This window comes from Polistes dominula, unplaced genomic scaffold (genome assembly GCF_049000335.1).
Source record: "Polistes dominula isolate Pdom_NZ unplaced genomic scaffold, Pdom_raw_medaka contig_120, whole genome shotgun sequence".
Classification (NCBI taxonomy): Eukaryota; Metazoa; Arthropoda; class Insecta; order Hymenoptera; family Vespidae; genus Polistes; species Polistes dominula.
In genome coordinates, this window is record NW_028301089.1 from 15,739 (window position 1) to 40,320 (window position 24,582).

The window sequence follows — 24,582 nt, forward strand, 5'->3', positions numbered from 1 at the left end:
ACAGATTAAAGTGTGTTTTTTGCTCATAGAAAATTTTAGTCTACAAAAATCCGATGTCCTAATCTTTAAAATATTTCGTTTTTTAAATATATATTGCAACCTATGATGAAAAATCGATTAAATTACAGTTATTATGTGAAAAAATATATCTAATTTTCAGAAATTATAAAAGTTCTACTTTATCTTGACATGATTAAAAAAAATTATTGATTACATGTTAGATTCTTTTTAAGAGATTCGTTTTTTTTAAATGAATTTTGTGATATATGTTCGATTTAATTACAAGAAAATTTTAGATTACTATTGAACATTATACAGAAATAAAGATTTTTATATTTATATATATAAAAATATGTTAGTTAAAAATCCATTTTTAATTTTAATATTTAGTTTTTTAAATACATATATTTTATTTCAGAATCTAAAATTTTTTTTTACTGCATCTAGAAAAATTTTTAGTCTACAAAAATCCGATGTCCTAATCTTTAAATATTTCGTCTTTTTAATTATTATGCAACCTTGATGAAAAATCGATTAAATTACAGTTTTTGTGAAAAAATATATCTAATTTTCAGAAATTTAAAAGTTCTACTTTATCTTGAATGATTAAGAAAATTTTGATTAAAGATTAGATTTAATATATTAGGAGATTCGTTTTTTTTAATATTTTGTGATATTGTCGATTTATTACAAGTAAATTTAGATTATTTGAACTATACAGAATTAAAGATGTTCATTATTACTATATAGAAAATTTTAGTTAAAAAATCTTTTTAATCTTCGAATTTTAGTTTTGTTAAAATATATAATTATGAAATATTAAGTTACAGTTTTTGAAAAATTTTAATTTTCAGAATTTAAAGTTATTATTGATATTAAAGAATTTTGATTAAATTAGTTTATTTTAGGAGTTTTTTTTTATAAATATTTTTATTGTGATTTAATTACAAGTAAATTTAGTTATTTAACTTTACAGAATCTAAAATATTTTTTTTTATAGATTTTAGTACAAAATCCTTTATTTTAATTTTTTAATTTCTAACTTGTGAAAAATCTTAATTTTTTTTGAAATTTTAATTTCAGAATTTAAAGTTTACTTTATTTGACTGATTAAAAAATTTTGATTACATGATTAGATTTAATTTTAGAGATTGTTTTTTTATATGAATTTTGTGATTATGTTCGATTTAATTACAAGTAAAATTTAGATTACTATTGAACATTATACAGCAATCTAAAGATGTTTGTTATTTACTCATATAGAAAATTTTAGTTACAAAAATCCAATTTTTAATTTTCGAATTTTAGTTTTGGTTAAATACTATGAAAATATTGAAAATGATAAGTTACGTATTTGTGAAATTTTAATTTTCAGAAATTTGAGTTCTACTTATTTGACTGATTAAAGAAATTTTGATTACAGTTAGATTTATTTTAGGAGTTCGTTTTTTTTTGTCTTGTGATTATGATGATTTAATTACAGGTGAATGTTAGATTATTTGAACTTATACAGCAATCTAAAGTATTTGTTATTTACTGCATCATAGAAAAATTTGTTAGTTACAAAAATCCGATGTCCTAATCTTCAAAATTTTCGTCTTTTTAAATTTTTTCAACTTATGAAAAATCGATTAATTACAGTTTTTGTGAAAAAATTTCTAATTTTCAGAAATTTAAAAGTTCTACTTTATTTGACATGATTAAAGAAAAATTATTGATTACAAGATTAGATTCTATATTTAGAGATTCGTTTTTTTTTATTTTGTGATTTTGATTTATTACAAGTAAATTTAGTTACTATTGTACATTTACGCAATCTAAATTTTTTTTTATCTTAGAAATATTTAGTTACAAATCCATTTTAATCTTATATTTGTTTTTTAAATTTTTAATTATGAAAAATATAATTATTTTTAAATTATTTTGGGATTTAAATTTAATATATTAAAGAAATTATAAGATTACAGAATAATTTAATATATAGAAGATTTTTATTTTTTTTTATAATATATTATAATTAGTTATTTTTCTCTAATTTTTTCTATGTTTGAAAATCTTTTTAATCTTTTATTGTTAAAATATTAATTTAATGATAGGTTTTTATTTTTGCTTAATTTATTTATTTAAAGATTTAAGTAAAAATAGATAATAGTTAGGAGATTCGTTTTTTTTAAATAATATTTGTGATATATGATCGATTTAATTACAAGTAAAATGTTAGATTACTATTGAACATTATACAGCAATCTAAAGATGTTTGTTATTTACTGCATCATAGAAAAATATTTAGTCTACAAAAATCCGATTTTTAATCTTTGAAATATTTAGTTTTGTTAAAATATATATGAAAAATATGATGAAAAATCGATAAGTTAAGTAATTATGTGAAAAAATTATTAATTTTCAGAAATTTGAAAGTTCTACTTTATCTTGACATGATTAAAAAAAATTTTGATTAAGTTAGATTTAATATATTAAGAGATTCGTTTGTTTTATAATGATTTTGTGATTTGATGATTTAATTACAGTAAATTTAGATTATATTGAAATTTACAGCAATCTAAAGTAATTTTTTTACTGCTATAGAAAATTTGTTAGTCTACAAAATCCTTCCTAATCTTTAATATTTCTTTTTTAAATTTCTAATTGATGAAAATCGATTAATTAGTTATTGTGAATTTTATTTTCAGAAATTGAAAAGTTTACTTATCTTGATGATTAAAGAAAATTATAGATTACATGATTAGATTCTAATATATAGAGATTTTATATTTTTTTTTTTTTGTGTTATGTATTTATTAAAGAAATTAGTTACTATTTACTTTACGAATCTAAAGTGTTTGTTTTACTGCATATAGAAAATTTTAGTCTAAAAATCCATTTTTAATCTTCGAATATTTGTTTTGTTAAAAATATTATGAAAAATATATGAAAATCGATAAGTTAAGTTTTTTGAAAAATTTTATTTTCAGAAATTTAAAGTTTACTTTTTTGAATGATTAAAGAAAATTTTGTTACAAGTTAGATTCTAATTTTAGGAGATTCTATTTTTTATAATGATTTTGTGATATATGTCGATTTAATTACAAGTAAATGTTAGATTATATTGTACATTATACAGAATTAAAGTATTGTATATTTATGCTTAGAAATTTGTTAGTTACAAAAATCCGATTCCTAATCTTTAAATTTTCGTTTTTTAAATTATATTATGCAACTATGATGAAAATCGATTAATTAAGTTATTTGTGATATTTAATTTTCGAATTATAAAAGTTTATTTTCTTGACATGATTAAGAAAATTTTGATTACAAGATTAGATTCTAATTTTATAGATTCGTTTTTTTTATGATTTTGTGATATATGTCGATTTAATTACAAGTAAAATTTTAGATTACTATTGAACATTATACAGCAATCTAAAGATGTTTGTATATTTACTGCATCATAGAAAAATTTTAGTCTACAAAAATCCAATTTTTAATCTTCAAAATATTTAGTTTTTTAAAATACTATGAAAAATATATGAAAAATCGATAAGTTACAGTTTTTGTGAAAAAATTTCTAATTTTCAGAAATTATAAAGTTCTACTTTATTTTGACATGATTAAAGAAAAATTATTGATTACACGATTAGATTTAATTTTAGGAGATTCGTTTTTTTTAAATGAATCTTGTGATTTGATCGATTTAATTACAGTGATTTGATTACTTTGAACATTATAAGCAATCTAAAGATATTGTATATTTTGTTACGTCTCGAGAAGAGATTTCACGAGTGGCCGCTGTCACCAGTTCTTACTTGAAGAGTAAGAACGAATTTAGAGATTTCTCAACCGGTCACGACCTTGCAGTCGTTTACTCGGATAAGAGAAAGAAAGTCAATGCCTGTTTTTGGGTCAGCCTGCTTATCCAGTACTTTACCCGGGATAGGCTTTACTCGCGGATACCGGAGCGTCGGACGTCAATATGTCAAAGAAAACTCAACCCTGGATGTTAACCAAATCTTCAATTCTTACCTGGTTTCCGGTGCTGGCCAATGAGAGATACAATCCAAATATGTTGACTGAAATTGGCGTTTGAAGGAAGGGTGCAGTTGTTAAATCACAATCACAATGTAGAATAACAATATAGTATATTTTAAAATTTAAATTTAGATTTAAATTGTTACACAATAAACACCTTGTTGCACACACACAATTATTAATGAACAATGTTAACGGAATATTAATTTGGTAATAAATAAATGACTTAGGCTTGCCAAGATTTATAATAGCAATAGTAACTAAGAATAAAATGTTCAAAGTCAATGACTAAGTTCTATTAAACAAGAGAGAGAGAACTTAGTAACAAAATTTAAATAAATTGATTGTAAATCAACCTAAGTTAAAAATACCAAGTTAATATTCATAAATCGTCGATAATCGAATAAGATCACACCAGGCAAATGCCGTTCAACTCACGAACACACGATTTAGATATACGCAGTAGTAGATTATTATAATATTACTTAAAATCAAAACTAAACGAATATTAGACAAATTTAAGAAACGTACTCAATAATTATATAAGGTGGACTTTATAAGTACACTTGGAGTACTAGAACAAAACTTGAGACAATTTTTTTACATGTACTAAATGATCATATATGGTGGACTTATAAATGGACTTAGAAACTTAGTACAAAACTAGACAATCTTTAGACTAAGTTTAGACACGTACTCGATGATAATTTAAGGTGGACTAACTTCATGGATGAACGCAGCATCACAAGAAGCGTCCGTCTCGGAAGAGTGGGAGTACCTCCCACTTACGCAAAAATGCTTCCCCCACTACTGACTTCCACACCGTGAGACCCAAGTCAAGGAGAAGAATTCGCTGACAAAAATATTAGTTACTATCAAGCGCGAATTCTTCGAAGAGAAATAGGTATTACTTACATTGGAATTTTATCAAGCGCGAATTCCCCGAAGAGAAATAAGTATTACTTACATTGGAATTTTATCAAGCGCGAACTCTCCGAAGAAAGATAAGTGTCAGTTACATTGGAATGTTATCAAGCGCGAGCTCCTGGAACTGCGCCGTCAGCAAAAATGCACGTGCAGACAGAATATGAGTAACGAATATAATATAATAAAGTATGAATATTTTATGCACATTGAAATAATAATTTAAAAGCAACCATTCCAATATAACGTCGACCGATAAGTCAGTACTGGAAGAACGCAATGTCGGTATTACCGACATTTACTTATCGACTAAACTCGTTACCGACCGACATGTCGGTAATGCAGATTCCTCTATGAACGACAATGGATTCTCAATACTCTATTTTATCCATTCTACAAAATACAATTTATCGATGGTCGTTCATAAGAAATACAAATTATCTTTACAAAGAATAGTAACAATAAAGAAAAGAAAGTGTAATTACCAAATATTTAAGTATATAGGTGAAAACAAGGTAATAGCGCAAACGAAAATTATCTATTATGATGATTAATAACTAATGTAATACAAAGTATCGAATTTATATATAAAACAAACAGTCGGAGTATATGTATATATATATAAAGAAAAAGAAAAATTTATTCGCAAGGTTTAATGGTAATTATAGAACTATTTTCACTAAAATTATACGAACTAAAGTTTAACAAATTACTTTTACGCAAAAATTAAACAGACTAATAATATTCAAATACGACAGAGTTTACCAAATTTAAAATTTTTGGGTGTAGTGCAGAATTCGAATTTAGACGTCATGGACGTGACACTCCCCCTTAAGAAGAAGAACTATGGGATTTACTCCCGTGGTTTCGCAATGAACGAAATTTCTGAGTGATTTGTCATCCATATGAAATTGAACCCGCTTACCAGGTGTATTTTCTGTCTGGCAGCCTCTCGAATCCAAGGTAGGTTGGGTGGCCCCGGAGTTACCGCTTGAAGGTTCTGGTGTCTCCGTGCGCACCGACTGAAGTTCAATTCCATTGTCCGAATTTTGAGTGGGCCGAGCATCCTTCCGGCGCCCCAAATGGAGGAGTAGGCTCGTGATTGAGCCCCAAACTGCACCCAACATATGTAAACTCCAACCATAAACTGTGTGCAGGGCGTACCCTCGAAGAACAGAGTCTATGATCAATTTCACTACTTTAAAAATAAGCACAATTCCAAGAATAGCAGAACTGACCGTTCCGAATTTCAATAGACCGTTCCAAAGTTTAGAGGTCACACTTTCTGCTAATTCACTAACACCTTTTTCACCCACAAAATCCAGTGTTGTTACGTCTCGAGAAGAGATTTCACGAGTGGCCGCTGTCACCAGTTCTTACTTGAGGAGTAAGAACAAATTTAGAGATTTCTCAACCGGTCACGACCCTACAGTCGTTTACTCGGATAAGAGAAAGAAAGTCAATGCCCGTTTTGGGTCAGCCTGCTTATCCAGTACTTTACCCGGGATGGGCTTCACTCGCGGATACCGGAGCGTCGGACGTCAATATGTCAAAGAAAACTCAACCCTGGATGTTAACCAAATCTTGAATTCTTACCTGGTTTCCGGTGCTGGCCAATGAGAGATACAATCCAAATATGTGACTGAAATGGCGTTTGAAGGAAGGGTGCAGTTGTTAAATCACAATCACAATGTAGAATAACAAGATAGTATATTTTAAAATTTAAATTTAGATTTAAATTGTTACACAATGAACACCTTGTAGCACACACAATTTTTATTAAACAATGTTAACGGAATTTAATTTGGTAATAATAAATGACTAGGTTGCCAAGATTTATAATAAAATAATAACTAAGATAAAATGTTCGAAGACAATGATAAGTTCTATTAAACAAGAGAGAGAGAACTTAGTAAAAAATTTAAATGAATGATGTAAATCAGCTAAGTCAAAATACCAAGTTAATATTCATAAACCGTTGATAATGAAACAGGTCACACAGAATTTACAAACACAAGATTTAGATACACGCAGTAGTAGATTAATATAATATACTTAAAATCAAAATAAACGAAATCAGAAAATTTAAGAAAGTATAAAATATAAGGTGGATTTAAGTATGGAGTATAGAAAACTTAAGACATTTTTGACAAGTACCAAATATTATATGAGATGGACTTATAATGGACTTAGAAAATATAAAAATATACTTTAGACAAATTCTTAGAACGTACTATTACTGTTTGGTGGACTTTTAATGAATTTAGAAAATTAGTACAAAACTAGTTAATCTTTAGAAAATTCTTAGACACGTACTCGATTACTGTATATGGTGGACTTATAAATGAACTCAGAAAATTAGTACAAAACTAGACAATCTTTAGACTAAGTTTAGACACGTACTCGATGATAATTTAAGGTGGACTGACTTCGTGGACGAACGTAGCATCGCAAGAAGCGTCCGTTTCGGAAGAGTGGGAGTACCTCCCACTTACGCAAAAATGCTTCCTCCACTACTGACTTCCACACCGTGAGACCCAAGTCAAGGAGAAGAATTCGCTGACAAAAATATTAGTTACTATCAAGCGCGAATTCTTCGAAGAGAAATAGGTATTACTTACATTGGAATTTTATCAAGCGCGAATTCTTCGAAGAGAAATAAGTATTACTTACATTGGAATTTTATCAAGCGCGAATTCTCCGAAGAAAGATAAGTGTCAGTTACATTGGAATGTTATCAAGCGCGAGCTCCTGGGACTGCGCCGTCAGCAAAAATGCACGTGCAGACAGAATATGAGTAACGAATATAATATAATAAAGTATGAATATTTTATGCACATTGAAATAATAATTTAAAAACAATCATTCCATTATAACGTCGACCGATAAGTCAGTACTGGAAGAACGCAATGTCGGTATTACCGACATTTACTTATCGACTAAACTAGTTACCGACCGACACTGTCGGTAATGCAGATTTCTCTATGAACGACAATGGATTCTCAATACTCTAATTTATCCATTCTACAAAATACAATTTATCGATGGTCGTTCATAGGAAATACAGAATTATCTTTACAAAGTATAATAACAATATGGAAAAGAAAAGTATAATTACCAAATATTTAAGTATATATAAGCGTGAAAATAAGGTACATTAGCGCGAACGAAAATGATCTATTATAATTGATCTAATAACTAATGTACATACAAAGTATCGAATTTATATACTAAAACAAACAGTATGAGATATATGTATATATATAAAAAGAAAAATTTTTCTCGCAAGGTTTACATAGTACTTATAGAACTATTTTCACGCAAAATTATACAAACTAAAGTTTAACAAATTACTTTTACGCAAAAATTAAACAGACTAATAATATTCAAATACGACAGAGTTTACCAAATTTAAAACTTTTGGGTGTAGTGCACGAAATTCGAATTTAGACGTCACTGGACGTGACACCTCCCCCCTTAAGAAGAAGAACCATGGGATTTACTCCCGTGGTCTTCGCAACGAACGAAATTTCTGAGTGATTTCGTCATCCATATGAAATTGAACCCGCTTACCAGGTGTATTTTCTGTCTGGCAGCCTCTCGAATCCAAGGTAGGTTGGGTGGCCCCGGAGTCACCGCTTGAAGGTTCTGGTGTCTCCGTGCGCACCGACTGAAGTTCAATTCCATTGTCCGAATTTTGAGTGGGCCGAGCATCCTTCCCGCGCCCCAAATGGAGGAGTAGGCTCGTGATTGAGCCCCAAACTGCACCCAACATATGTAAACTCCAACCATAAACTGTGTGCAGGGCGTACCCTCGAAGAACAGAGTCTATGATCAATTTCACTACTTTAAAAATAAGCACAATTCCAAGAATAGCAGAACTGACCGTTCCGAATTTCAATAGACCGTTCCAAAGTTTAGAGGTCACACTTTCTGCTAATTCACTAACACCTTTTTCACCTACAAAATCCACAAGATTTAACGTGTCAACTTTCACTTTATGTCCAGCTGCTCCTCTCGCGATAGTGTTCAAAATAGACGGTTGCTCAACAGGGAACATTACATGGTCCCGGAGATCGTCCAAATCCGCCTGTGTATAAATCCCACTAGTCGCGAGCGATCCCGCATCGATGTATCTCCAGACCACATCCGTGTCTGGCAGTAGAATTTGGGGATCCTTTACGTATGTTGGCTTTGGTAGCAGCTGATACCAGGTTCCCTCGATCAAATATTCCTGTGGCAGTAGTGCGCTGCACGGTACTTCAGTACCTTTTCTAACTAAAATTCTCGACTTTGGTTTTAAATAAACACTTAAATTTTGATATATCACGGGAAGTTCTCTATAACATAATTCCGAATGTCTTATTTTCACTGGAATAGGGGTGCACTTGACAATATGCGCGACTTCACCGGCCACCACCGCCATGTACCCCGGCCTCTTCATGACCGTGTACGCAAAAACATCTGGGAGAATGTTCGCAAATGCCAACGCGTTTCGAATAACCTGTTGTTCTAGGTTACACTTCTGTTGTAAGATGTTTATATAGAGAGACTCCAGCTGGTCACGGTGGTGCTTCTCAACGTATACGAACTTTGAATTTATATAGGCAAACAAATCCATGTTTTGGGGTGTTATTTTTGCCTTTGACGTAAACGTATGACCACTTGTTGTTTCCAAGATAAAAAGTTTGGGATGTTCAGTAGTGACCAGAGTATACCCGCAAATGTGGAGCTCGTTTTTACCCATCAACGCGAAGGCAGTGTCTCCCTCCGTCACCGAGTACATTGTTGTAATATGTGAGATTGCGATTGATGACGTCACTTTGGTGGCGGACCCCTCATACAGTGCCGTATACCGTTCAAAATTACACGACGAACCGGGAACAACTGTCCAAAATGCACAACCGTTTTCGTCTGTAAAACACGTTCCCTCTGAAAAAGTGCACGATATATGTCCCCTAAGAGAAATCAAGTTCTCACCACTTTTCACTATTCCCGTGTATATTCTAATGTCTGTGCGCACTACACTTTGAACAACCACACTGTCCCACGTACCGTCGGTATCCGAATATTGGGTGCCTTGACACCTACCGTCGGTGGTAATGGAACCCGCTAACGTAACACTTCGAAAGTCTGTCGAGTTAACACGTAGTCCACTAATCTGTGTGAATGAGTTCAACGAAAGTGTACCGGTATTTATCATACTCTTACAAACGTTCGAAGACACTTCAAGTAAATAAATGCGGCGACCGTTATGAACCGCCGAGATATGCGAACTCATTCCACAGTAATAAATTGTTCTGTCTATTTCCACTCTGCACTGATATACGCGCACATTATCATAGTCTGTCAGCTGTAACAGCTGCACGTACGTCACCGACTTGTTGGGCGATGACACGGGTAGATTACACTCCCCGGTCTCCAGCAATGATACCGTGCTGATGTTGGCAGAATTTCCACCACAGTCGTAACCCAAGAGAGCGAAGGCCGTCGTGACGCAACAAAGGATGACGTAGCAAACCTTGGAATTCATCCTTCCTGGTGATAATGTACAGTCAGTGGCAAAACAAATATGTTAGCAAAATATTTTAATATACAAATATTTACGAAAGAAGACTACCTTTTAGATTTCGACAATTTTAGCTTATCTTTATGAACAATCTTACTTTTACCTTTATAACTAATTTTGATGTTATTTTTGGGTAGCACTTCTAGGACCTGGTGGGGACCAGTATATTGGTTTCCCAATTTAGACGTTGGCTGTTTCAAAAGATAGACATCCTGACCAACTTTAAGCTTTTGACCTCTAGCATTTTTATCATAATAATATTTAGATTTAATTTTAGCTCCCACCAAGTTCTGTCTTGCCGCCTTTTGTGCGGTTCTTATTTTATTAACTAAATCCAAATAATATTCTAAGTAGGTATCTTCTAAATTGATTCCAGTTATAACATCTACTGATGGCACATTTGCCTGTTTACCAAAAACCAATTCATGAGGGGTGAATCTTGTTCCCTCATGCGTGCTAGTATTATAAGCGAACATTGCATGGGTGAGCCACTTATCCCACTCGCTTCTTTTATTAATATAATGTTTTAAATATTCAATAAGGACAATATGAGAACGTTCCAAAGATCCGTTCGATTGCGGATGAAATGCAGTGGTTTTAATCTGCTTACAATTATATTGTTTTGATATTGCCCTTAGTAAAGAACCTGTAAAATTTGTGCCCTGGTCTGTCAAAATTGATCGTGGAGCCCCGAAAATATTACAAAAGTTATGAACTAGACCTTCTGCGATGTCGACGGACGTAATTGATTTTAGAGGTACCGCAATGAAATATTTTGTTAGTGCATCCTGAATAGTGAGTACATATTTATTACCCATCTTTGTCTCCTGTAACGGGCCCACGATGTCCATGGCAATCTTGTCGAATGCCGCTCCTGGCGTATCGGTTAATATCATTGGCTCTTTGGATTTAATTCTAACTAATTTCTTAATTTGACAACTTTCACAAATATTTATAAATTCTTGAATATCTTTTTTCATATTTGGCCAATGATATTTTTGTCGAATACGATTATACGTTTTTGTCACACCTTTGTGACCACCGATAGGCGAGGAGTGGCATTCCGCTATAATGTCCTCCCTCTTTTCCGTCTCTGGAATAGATACTTCATTATTACAAACAACTATTTTACAGTTTTCATTTTCGAATGTATTAATAATTTTTCTCAAGATTCGTAACCATGAAATTCCGTCCAAACCTTGGGTCCTCGAGATGCTGACTGATGTTAACCCAAGCTCGCGTGTGACGGATAGCAAAGACCCAATAGCTTCAACCAGCGTTTCAAATTTAGTGGCATTTATTGCCCGTTCTTTAATGGGGATCGCGATTAGCTTATATTTGCCGAATTTCACCACTTTAGCGCGTCCCAGCACCAGTTCTTCAAATTTCGGAAGCTTATGTATTTTACTTAAAGTCTTTGCCCCTTCGTCACACGGAGTTCCGACTAGATCTGTAAAAATAACTAAATTATCGTGTCTTAAATTTAGCGAATCTCTTGTGACTCCTACATTGTCTGTTAGCATTCTTAAATGCGTGTTATGTTCGGTCTCAGTCTGCGGGGAGTAAAGTCTGTCATACGCGGATGAGTCATCCGTATCGTCGACGTCAGAGCCTTCATCGTCCGTTACCGTCCCTGTAACTGGATCGACTGTATCAGATGACGATGAAGTAAGACCAGTCACTCTGTCAGCTGTCTCGTTGACGTCACAGTCCCCGTCGTCGTCCGCAGTTTGTCTAATGTCAAATTTAGTAAGACTGTCGTCCGAATCGAACATATTTATTGGGAGAATGTTTTTACTCTCCACCGGATTTCGCGACAACGCATCTGCGTTCGAATTTGCAGTTCCAGATTTGTATACGATTTTAAATGAGTATTCTGCCAATTTAAGACCCCACTTAACAAGCCTAGATGTAGGATCCTTTACTGATTTCAACCATACTAACGGCCTGTGATCGGTTACCAGAACAAACTCTCTGCCGTACAAATATGGCCTAAAATAACTTGTCGCGTAAACTATTGCCAAAAGCTCCCTTTCAATTGTGGAGTAATTTCTTTCAGCCTGATTCAAAATTCGCGAACAATAGGAAATAGGCAGATCCTTTCCAACAGGACCTTGGCTCAACACGGCACCGATTGCATAGCCGGATGCGTCTGTCGTTACGTTAAAAGGCAACTCAAAATTTGGATACTGCAAGATTGGTTCTTTACACAAAGAATCACGTAACGAGCAAAAAGCGTTTTCCTGGGCATTCTCCCAGCAAAACAAAACATCCTTTTTCAACAAATCCGTTAGCGGTTTGGCGACTTTAGAGAAGGCAGGAATAAACCTTCTATAATAACCGGCGAGTCCCAAAAACTGACGAACTGATTTTGCGTTCCTCGGACGCGGAAATTCACGGACTGCCTCTAATTTCTTTGGGTCCGGTTTTACACCGTCTTCCCCAATAATGTGTCCTAAATAAATTACCTCCCGTCTCAGAAATTCGCATTTGTCGGGCTGTAATTTTAAATTTGCTTGACGAAGTCTGCGAGCGAGCTTACCAAATTTTATCTCATGCTCGTTAAGTGAACTTGCATAAAGAACGACATCGTCCAAGTAAACAAACATTTCTTCGCCTTGTAAACCGGTCAAGACATGATCCATCAACCGTTGAAAGGTTGCTGGTGCGTTTTTCAAGCCAAAAGGCATTCTACAAAATTCGAAATGACCATACGGGGTCGAGAACGCTGTCTTTTCGCGGTCATCCGGATGCATTCTAATTTGGTGAAATCCGGATTTCAGATCGAAAGTAGAAAAATATTTAGCCGCGCCGAGTTGATCCAAAATTTCGGTGATGTTGGGCAAAGGATATGCATCACCTACTGTTTTTTCATTAAGATTCCGGTAATCGATCACCATGCGCCATTGTTTATTACCTTTTGAATCCGCCTTTTTAGGAACAATCCATATAGGAGAATTATATGGAGAGATGGACGGCTTAATTATCCCGTCAACTAACATTTCTGAAGTCTGTTTCCTAATTTCTTCCTTGTGAACCGGGGGAAATCTATATTGTTTAGTATGCACGGGAACGTTATCAGCTGTTGTTATTTTATGTTCCAAAACATTAGTGCTCCCCAATGGTTCACCTGGCAAATGGAAGATATCGGCGTTTAACTCAATTAATTTTGAAACAGATTTTGCCTCTTCCGTATTCAGATGATCAAGGCGTAAGAGGGATTTCACGGATTCAACCCTGGAGGGTGAGGAAGGTGACTCGGAATTCGAAACATCTGATTTTGGAATTGGATCAGCGGAGTTGGAGGCAAATATTGTATGAATATTGCGTAGGAAACCGGATGGATCAGAGGTATTGGACGCTGAATTCGGAAGAGTACCAATACTATAATCCAATAATTCTACTTTAGGAATTGTCAAATCAACGGATTCAAAAGTCGTATTCGTTACTTTAATATACGCCTTTCCGTTTACGTTCCTAACTAAAGCCTCTCCTGCAAAAACTCCGGGCTGAAGATTCAAACGAGGGACATATCCCTCTGTAGTTTCGACATTATTAATATGAATAGAGCAAATTTTTGACATACGAGACGGAATATTAATTCTCTCCTCTTCTATAAATGAGATTACCTTTTTCCGAAATCTGAGGCATCTATTCTCATAGTCAACCAGAGCTGACCTTGACCTCAAGAAATCATTTCCCAAAATACCGTCCGTCTCGACAGGAAAATCATTCCTAACCAAATGAAATTTTACATACTCCCCGAACATGCAAATATTAGTAGATCCAAGGGTCAAATGACCACCGGGGGAAATTCCTACTAAATGTAAAATTTCAGACTTATTTATTTTAAGGTCCATTTGTAATTTATTAATCTTAATCAAATTTACTTGTGCGCCAGTGTCAATTAACAACGTCACGGTACCCGTCAGCTGTTTTGAGGTACACGTGACAAGCGGAGCGGAGACCGTTGGTTCATACATTATTTTTCTGATGTCGACGGTCCTGCTTTTGCCGTCGGACTTGGTGGACGCGGACCCGGAGGGGGAACCCGACGCGCGTCCGTTACCGGCTTCCCCTCCCCGTTTCCCGCCACGCGTTTATTTTCGATGTATTTCAATTTCCTACAGTCGGCTTTAAAATGACCAAAATTTTTGCAATAATTACATCGTTTCCGAAATGAACCCCTAACGTTTCGAGGAGAATTACTTCTACTTCCGCTCGGTTCACTGCGATCTTTCCCTTTACTATTCTTTTTCCAACAATAGTTTTCACTATGTCCGCGCTTTCCACAAAAGTTGCATACCACAACCTGTCTAATCACCCTTACTTTTGGGTTACTGTCTTTAACGACCGACAACTTGTTCCTAGCCGCATCAGCCTGTATCTGTTTATCGATTTTTAAAAGACAAACCAACGCTGAGCTAAAATCGTGATATTTTTCAAAACGCAATGATGTGCGATACTCAGGAGAAAGGCCTCTTATAAAGGCGTCTAAACCCTCCTCCTCTATTTTTCGTTCTACAGAGCGTTCCAATCTACCTAACTGCTTCGATTCTTCGTCAATGATCGACTGCGTCAAATCACGGATTCTACTAAAATAATCAAGGACGTGTTCTCCTGGTTTCTTAAATTCGGTTGCCAATTGTCCGCGATAGTAATTTGCGCCGTACGATGGTAAGAACGCGTCTTTCAAACGTTCAATTAACTGTTCCACTCGAGTTACTTTTATATGTTCAATAACGACGTAAGCATGCCCACTTAACTTCGAAATCAACGATCTGGTCAACGAGTTTTCTAATTCGTCAGAATAATTTTCGGGCAACGAATCGAGAGCCCTTTTACATGCTCTCGCGAACTGGTTTACGGAAATATTGTGACCGTCAAACTTCGGAACCCCCTCCGTAATTTCACGAATTTTAATCGACGGGCAACCGCTTCGCGGTTGTGGGGTTGGCGGTCGCGAGGAGGCCAATGTACTCCTTAATAACTCGTTCTCTCGCCTAAGGCGATTCATTTCCAAATTATACTTATCCATATCGTCGACGGGCGTTATCGAACGTCTTCGCGCGGGAACTGGGCGAGGCGACCCGCCTCGGGAGACACCGGGCGTCCGGGATACTGTGATAAATGAATCCACCGGAGTACGCGTCCTCTCAAATCCTCGGAAGTCGCCCGAATATTCATCATCTGATCTTTGATTCTCTCCTCCCCCAATTTCTAATCTGCGCTCTCTTCGCGCTAGTTCCCGCCTTTGTGCTTCGATTTCTGATTCCCTCTTGTCTAGTTCCTCCTGTCTTTTAAATATTTCTATCTGAACTTTGCCTAACTGCTCTTGAATCAGCATTATATCTTCCATCTTTCGTCTGATTTCGCTTTCCTTATCCAAAAATTCCCTACTAGTTCCAATTGGAGATTCTGCTCCAGCGCGTGCACGTTCCGATGCCATTTTAAATTGTAAAAATTTAGTTTAAACAAACAAACAAAAAAAAAACAAAATTTATACGAAACAATCCGAAAGTCCAAGTAAGCAAACCGTAGAAAATATCCGACAAACTACGAGTATCGCGAGGTGACAAAACCGTATTGTTGGGCTATCCCACCGCTGTCACCAATTTTTATGTTACTTGTTACGTCTCGAGAAGAGATTTCACGAGTGGCCGCTGTCACCAGTTCTTACTTGAAGAGTAAGAACGAATTTAGAGATTTCTCAACCGGTCACGACCCTACAGTCGTTTACTCGGATAAGAGAAAGAAAGTCAATGCCTGTTTTTGGGTCAGCCTGCTTATCCAGTACTTTACCCGGGATAGGCTTTACTCGCGGATACCGGAGCGTCGGACGTCAATATGTCAAAGAAAACTCAACCCTGGATGTTAACCAAATCTTTAATTCTTACCTGGTTTCCGGTGCTGGCCAATGAGAGATACAATCCAAATATGTTGACTGAAATTGGCGTTTGAAGGAAGGGTGCAGTTGTTAAATCACAATCACAATGTAGAATAACAATATAGTATATTTTAAAATTTAAATTTAGATTTAAATTGTTACACAATAAACACCTTGTTGCACACACACAATTATTAATGAACAATGTTAACGGAATATTAATTTGGTAATAAATAAATGACTTAGGCTTGCCAAGATTTATAATAACAATAATAACTAAGAATAAAATGTTCGAAGTCAATGACTAAGTTCTATTAAACAAGAGAGAGAGAACTTAGTAACAAAATTTAAATGAACTGATTGTAAATCAGGCTAAGTCAAAATACCAAGTTAATATTCATAAATCGTCGATAATCGAATCAGATCACACCACGATATTTAACTCAGAACACACGATTTAGATACACGCAGTAGTAGATTAATATAATATTACTTAAAATCAAAACTAAACGAACATTAGACAAATTTAAGAAACGTACTCAATAATTATATAAGGTGGACTTTATAAGTACACTTGGAGTACTAGAACAAAACTTAAGACAAATTTTTGACAAGTACCAAATGATTATATGAGATGGACTTATAAATGGACTTAGAAAAATATTACAAAACTAGACTACTCTTAGACAAATCTTAGACACGTACTCAATTACTGTATATGGTGGACTTGGTTAGAAAATTCTTAGACACGTACTCGATTACTGTATATGGTGGACTTATAAATGAACTCAGAAAATTAGTACAAAACTAGACAATCTTTAGACTAAGTTTAGACACGTACTCGATTATAATTTAAGGTGGACTGACTTCATGGACGAACGTAGCATCGCAAGAAGCGTCCGTTTCGGAAGAGTGGGAGTACCTCCCACTTACGCAAAAATGCTTCCTCCACTACTGACTTCCACACCGTGAGACCCAAGTCAAGGAGAAGAATTCGCTGACAAAAATATTAGTTACTATCAAGCGCGAATTCTTCGAAGAGAAATAGGTATTACTTACATTGGAATTTTATCAAGCGCGAATTCTTCGAAGAGAAATAAGTATTACTTACATTGGAATTTTATCAAGCGCGAATTCTCCGAAGAAAGATAAGTGTCAGTTACATTGGAATGTTATCAAGCGCGAGCTCCTGGGACTGCGCCGTCAGCAAAAATGCACGTGCAGACAGAATATGAGTAACGAATATAATATAATAAAGTATGAATATTTTATGCACATTGAAATAATAATTTAAAAGCAACCATTCCAATATAACGTCGACCGATAAGTCAGTACTGGAAGAACGCAATGTCGGTATTACCGACATTTACTTATCGACTAAACTAGTTACCGACCGACACTGTCGGTAATGCAGATTTCTCTATGAACGACAATGGATTCTCAATACTCTAATTTATCCATTCTACAAAATACAATTTATCGATGGTCGTTCATAGGAAATACAGAATTATCTTTACAAAGAATAATAACAATATGGAAAAGAAAAGCATAATTACCAAATATTTAAGTATATATAGCGTGAAAATAAGGTACATTAGCGCGAACGAAAATGATCTATTATAATTGATCTAATAACTAATGTACATACAAAGTATCGAATTTATATACTAAAACAAACAGTAGGAGATATATGTATATATATAGAAAAAGAAAAATTTTTCTCGCAAGGTTTACATAGTACTTATAGAACTATTTTCACTCAAAATTATACAAACTAAAGTTTAACAAATTATTTTACGCAAAAATTAAACAGACTAATAATATTCAAATACGACAGAGTTTACCAAATTTAAAATTTTTGGGTGTAGTGCACGAAATTCGAATTTAGACGTCACTGGACGTGACACAAAAAACGGGTACCCGGGGAGGGGAAGGTTGGCGCCTCTCGAATCCAAGGTAGTTGGGCGCCCGGAGTCACCGCTTGAAGATTCTGGTGTCTCCGTGCGCACCGACTGAAGTTCAATTCCATTGTCCGAATTTTGAGTGGGCCGAGCATCTTCCCGCGCCCCAAATGGAGGAGTAGGCTCGTGATTGAGCCCCAAACTGCACCCAACATATGTAAACTCCAACCATAAACTTGTGCAGGGCGTACCCTCGAAGAACAGAGTCTATGATAATTTCACTACTTTAAATATAAGCACAATTCCAAGAATGCAGAACTGACTGTTCCGAATTTCAATAGACCGTTCCAAAGTTTAGAGGTCACACTTTCTGCTAATTCACTAACACCTTTTTCACCTACAAAATCCACAAGATTTAACGTGTCAATTTCATTTTGTCCAGCTGCTCCTCTCGCGATAGTGTTCAAAATAGACGGTTGCTCAACAGGGAAATTATGGTCCGGAGATCGTCCAAATCCGCCTGTGTTAAATCCCACTAGTCGCGAGCGATGCTCGATGTATTCCAGACCTCCGTGTCTGGCAGTAGAATTTGGGGATCCTTTACGTATGTTGGCTTTGGTAGAGCTGATACCAGGTTCCCTCGATCAAATATTCCTGTGGCAGTAGTGCGCTGCACGGTACTTCAGTACCTTTTCTAACTAAATTCTCGACTTTGGTTTTATAAACACTTTTTTGTTATCACGGGAAGTTCTCTATAACATAATTCCGAATGTCTTATTTTCACTGGAATAGGGGTGCACTTGACAATTGCGCGACTTCACCGGCCACCACCGCCATGTACCCCGGCCTCTTCATGACCGTGTACGCAAAAACATCTGGGAGAATGTTCGCAAATGCCAACGCGTTTCGATAACCTGTTGTTCTAGGTTACACTTCTGTTGTAAGATGTTTTATAGAGAGACTCCAGCTGGTCACGGTGGTGTTCTCAACGTATACGAACTTTGAATTTATATAGGCAAACAAATCCATGTTTTGGGGTGTTATTTTTGCCTTTGACGTAAACGTATGACCATTGTTGTTTCCAAGATAAAAAGTTTGGGATGTTCAGTAGTGACCAGAGTTACCCGCAAATGTGGAGTGTTTTTCCCATCAACGCGAAGGAGTGTTCCTCGTCACCGAGTTTGTTGTAATTTGAGTTGGATTGAGAGTCTTTGGTGGCGGACCCCTCATACAGTGCCGTTCCGTTCAATTCGCGACCGGGAACAACTGTCCAAAATGCAACGTTTTGTCTGTGTCCTTGGTGGTTGTGGATAGTTTCATTTTCCTTCCCGTGTTTTCTATTCGGGTAGGGTCGGTTCGTTTGGGTGCGTCGTGGTGGTAGGTTTGAAAGGTCGGTTAGTGTCCTTCTTGGAGTTAAGGGTTTTTTCTCTTCGGTGGTGGGTTTCCTCCCTCTTCTCCCGGGGGGAAATGTTACGTTCGAGAAGAGATTTCACGAGTGGGCTGTACCAGTTCTTTGAAGAGTAAGAACATTAGAGATTTTCAACCGGTCACGACCTTGCAGTCGTTTACTCGGATAAGAGAAAGAAAGTCAATGCTGTTTTTGGGTCAGCCTGCTTATCCAGTACTTTACCCGGGATAGGCTTTACTCGCGGATACCGGAGCGTCGGACGTAATATGTCAAAGAAAACTCAATCCTGGATGTTAACCAAATCTTTATTCTTACCTGGTTTCCGGTGCTGGCCAATGAGAGATGCAATCCAAATTTGACTGAAATTGGCGTTTGAGGGAAGGGTGCAGTTGTTAAATCACAATCACAATGTAGAATAACAATATAGTATATTTTAAAATTTAAATTTAGATTTAAATTGTTAACAATAAACACCTTGTTCCACACACACAATTATTAATGAACAATGTTAACGGAATTTAATTTGGTAATAAATAAATGACTTAGGCTTGCCAAGATTTATAATAGCAATAATAACTAAGAATAAAATGTTCGAAGTCATGACTAAGTTCTATTAAACAAGAGAGAGAGAACTTAGTAACAAAATTTAAATAATGATTGTAAATCAGGCTAAGTCAAAATACCAAGTTAATATTCATAAACCGTTGATAATCGAATCAGATCACACACGATATTCAACAAACACAAGATTTGGATATACGAGTAGTAGATTATTATAATATTATTAAAATAAAACTAAACGAACATCAGACAAATTTAAGAAAGTATTAATAATTATATAAGGTGGATTTATAAGACATTGGAGTACTAGAACTTAAGACAAATTTTTGACAAGTACCAAATGATTATATAGATGGACTTATGATTGTTAAAATGATTCTTAGAAAATTTAGACACGTACTAATTTGTTTGGGGTTAAATGAACTCAGAATAGTCAATAGAATTTAGACTAAGTTTAGACACGTACTCGATTATTTAAGGTGGACTGACTTCATGGACGAACGTAGCATCGCAAGAAGCGTCCGTTTCGGAAGAGTGGGAGTACCTCCCACTTACGCAAAAATGCTTCCTCCACTACTGACTTCCACACCGTGAGACCCAAGTCAAGGAGAAGAATTCGCTGACAAAAATATTAGTTACTATCAAGCGCGAATTCTTCGAAGAGAAATAGGTATTACTTACATTGGAATTTTATCAAGCGCGAATTCTTCGAAGAGAAATAAGTATTACTTACATTGGAATTTTATCAAGCGCGAATTCTCCGAAGAAAGATAAGTGTCAGTTACATTGGAATGTTATCAAGCGCGAGCTCCTGGGACTGCGCCGTCAGCAAAAATGCACGTGCAGACAGAATATGAGTAACGAATATAATATAATAAAGTATGAATATTTTATGCACATTGAAATAATAATTTAAAAGCAATCATTCCAATATAACGTCGACCGATAAGTCAGTACTGGAAGAACGCAATGTCGGTATTACCGACATTTACTTATCGACTAAACTAGTTACCGACCGACACTGTCGGTAATGCAGATTTCTCTATGAACGACAATGGATTCTCAATACTCCAATTTATCCATTCTACAAAATACAATTTATCGATGGTCGTTCATAGGAAATACAGAATTATCTTTACAAAGAATAATAACAATATGGAAAAGAAAAGCATAATTACCAAATATTTAAGTATATATAGCGTGAAAATAAGGTACATTAGCGCGAACGAAAATGATCTATTATAATTGATCTAATAACTAATGTACATACAAAGTATCGAATTTATATACTAAAACAAACAGTATGAGATATATGTATATATATAAAAAGAAAAATTTTTCTCGCAAGGTTTACATAGTACTTATAGAACTATTTTCACGCAAAATTATACAAACTAAAGTTTAACAAATTACTTTTACGCAAAAATTAAACAGACTAATAATATTCAAATACGACAGAGTTTACCAAATTTAAAATTTTTGGGTGTAGTGCACGAAATTCGAATTTAGACGTCACTGGACGTGACACCTCCCCCCTTAAGAAGAAGAACCATGGGATTTACTCCCGTGGTCTTCGCAACGAACGAAATTTCTGAGTGATTTCGTCATCCATATGAAATTGAACCCGCTTACCAGGTGTATTTTCTGTCTGGCAGCCTCTCGAATCCAAGGTAGGTTGGGTGGCCCCGGAGTCACCGCTTGAAGATTCTGGTGTCTCCGTGCGCACCGACTGAAGTTCAATTCCATTGTCCGAATTTTGAGTGGGCCGAGCATCCTTCCCGCGCCCCAAATGGAGGAGTAGGCTCGTGATTGAGCCCCAAACTGCACCCAACATATGTAAACTCCAACCATAAACTGTGTGCAGGGCGTACCCTCGAAGAACAGAGTCTATGATCAATTTCACTACTTTAAAAATAAGCACAATTCCAAGAATAGCAGAACTGACCGTTCCGAATTTCAATAGACCGTTCCAAAGTTTAGAGGTCACACTTTCTGCTAATTCACTAACACCTTTTTCACCCACAAAATCCACAAGATTTAACGTGTCAACTTTCACTTTATGTCCAGCTGCTCCTCTCGCGATAGTGTTCAAAATAGACGGTTGCTCAACAGGGAACATTACATGGTCCCGGAGATCGTCCAAATCCGCCTGTGTATAAATCCCACTAGTCGCGAGCGATCCCGCATCGATGTATCTCCAGACCACGTCCGTGTCTGGCAGTAGAATTTGGGGATCCTTTACGTATGTTGGCTTTGGTAGCAGCTGATACCAGGTTCCCTCGATCAAATATTCCTGTGGCAGTAGTGCGCTGCACGGTACTTCAGTACCTTTTCTAACTAAAATTCTCGACTTTGGTTTTAAATAAACACTTAAATTTTGATATATCACGGGAAGTTCTCTATAACATAATTCCGAATGTCTTATTTTCACTGGAATAGGGGTGCACTTGACAATATGCGCGACTTCACCGGCCACCACCGCCATGTACCCCGGCCTCTTCATGACCGTGTACGCAAAAACATCTGGGAGAATGTTCGCAAATGCCAACGCGTTTCGAATAACCTGTTGTTCTAGGTTACACTTCTGTTGTAAGATGTTTATATAGAGAGACTCCAGCTGGTCACGGTGGTGCTTCTCAACGTATACGAACTTTGAATTTATATAGGCAAACAAATCCATGTTTTGGGGTGTTATTTTTGCCTTTGACGTAAACGTATGACCACTTGTTGTTTCCAAGATAAAAAGTTTGGGATGTTCAGTAGTGACCAGAGTATACCCGCAAATGTGGAGCTCGTTTTTACCCATCAACGCGAAGGCAGTGTCTCCCTCCGTCACCGAGTACATTGTTGTAATATGTGAGATTGCGATTGATGACGTCACTTTGGTGGCGGACCCCTCATACAGTGCCGTATATCGTTCAAAATTACACGACGAACCGGGAACAACTGTCCAAAATGCACAACCGTTTTCGTCTGTAAAACACGTTCCCTCTGAAAAAGTGCACGATATATGTCCCCTAAGAGAAATCAAGTTCTCACCACTTTTCACTATTCCCGTGTATATTCTAATGTCTGTGCGCACTACACTTTGAACAACCACACTGTCCCACGTACCGTCGGTATCCGAATATTGGGTGCCTTGACACCTACCGTCGGTGGTAATGGAACCCGCTAACGTAACACTTCGAAAGTCTGTCGAGTTAACACGTAGTCCACTAATCTGTGTGAATGAGTTCAACGAAAGTGTACCGGTATTTATCATACTTTTACAAACGTTCGAAGACACTTCAAGTAAATAAATGCGGCGACCGTTATGAACCGCTGAGATATGCGAACTCATTCCACAGTAATAAATTGTTCTGTCTATTTCCACTCTGCACTGATATACGCGCACATTATCATAGTCTGTCAGCTGTAACAGCTGCACGTACGTCACCGACTTGTTGGGCGATGACACGGGTAGATTACACTCCCCGGTCTCCAGCAATGATACCGTGCTGATGTTGGCAGAATTTCCACCACAGTCGTAACCCAAGAGAGCGAAGGCCGTCGTGACGCAACAAAGGATGACGTAGCAAACCTTGGAATTCATCCTTCCTGGTGATAATGTACAGTCAGTGGCAAAACAAATATGTTAGCAAAATATTTTAATATACAAATATTTACGAAAGAAGACTACTTTTTAGATTTCGACAATTTTAGCTTATCTTTATGAACAATCTTACTTTTACCTTTATAACTAATTTTGATGTTATTTTTGGGTAGCACTTCTAGGACCTGGTGGGGACCAGTATATTGGTTTCCCAATTTAGACGTTGGCTGTTTCAAAAGATAGACATCCTGACCAACTTTAAGCTTTTGACCTCTAGCATTTTTATCATAATAATATTTAGATTTAATTTTAGCTCCCACCAAGTTCTGTCTTGCCGCCTTTTGTGCGGTTCTTATTTTATTAACTAAATCCAAATAATATTCTAAGTAGGTATCTTCTAAATTGATTCCAGTTATAACATCTACTGATGGCACATTTGCCTGTTTACCAAAAACCAATTCATGAGGGGTGAATCTTGTTCCCTCATGCGTGCTAGTATTATAAGCGAACATTGCATGGGTGAGCCACTTATCCCACTCGCTTCTTTTATTAATATAATGTTTTAAATATTCAATAAGGACAATATGAGAACGTTCCAAAGATCCGTTCGATTGCGGATGAAATGCAGTGGTTTTAATCTGCTTACAATTATATTGTTTTGATATTGCCCTTAGTAAAGAACCTGTAAAATTTGTGCCCTGGTCTGTCAAAATT

At 35.7% G+C, this 24,582-nt stretch overlaps 1 protein-coding gene across 1 annotated transcript; it reads right to left on the minus strand.

The window, feature by feature from the left end:
* Nucleotides 1-21,625: 21,625 nt before the first annotated feature.
* LOC149031288 (uncharacterized) lies at nt 21,626-22,956 on the minus strand. Its single transcript, XM_089176381.1, has one exon. The coding sequence runs from the start codon at nt 22,954-22,956 to the stop codon at nt 21,835-21,837; it is 1,122 nt and encodes a 373-aa protein (XP_089032507.1). The 3' UTR covers nt 21,626-21,834.
* Nucleotides 22,957-24,582: the final 1,626 nt, after the last annotated feature.

Excerpts from the sequence above, each read along its gene's own strand:
- LOC149031288 (XM_089176381.1), bottom strand. The coding sequence starts at position 22,956 with ATGGATTTGTTTGCCTATATAAATTCAAAGTTCGTATACGTTGAGAAG.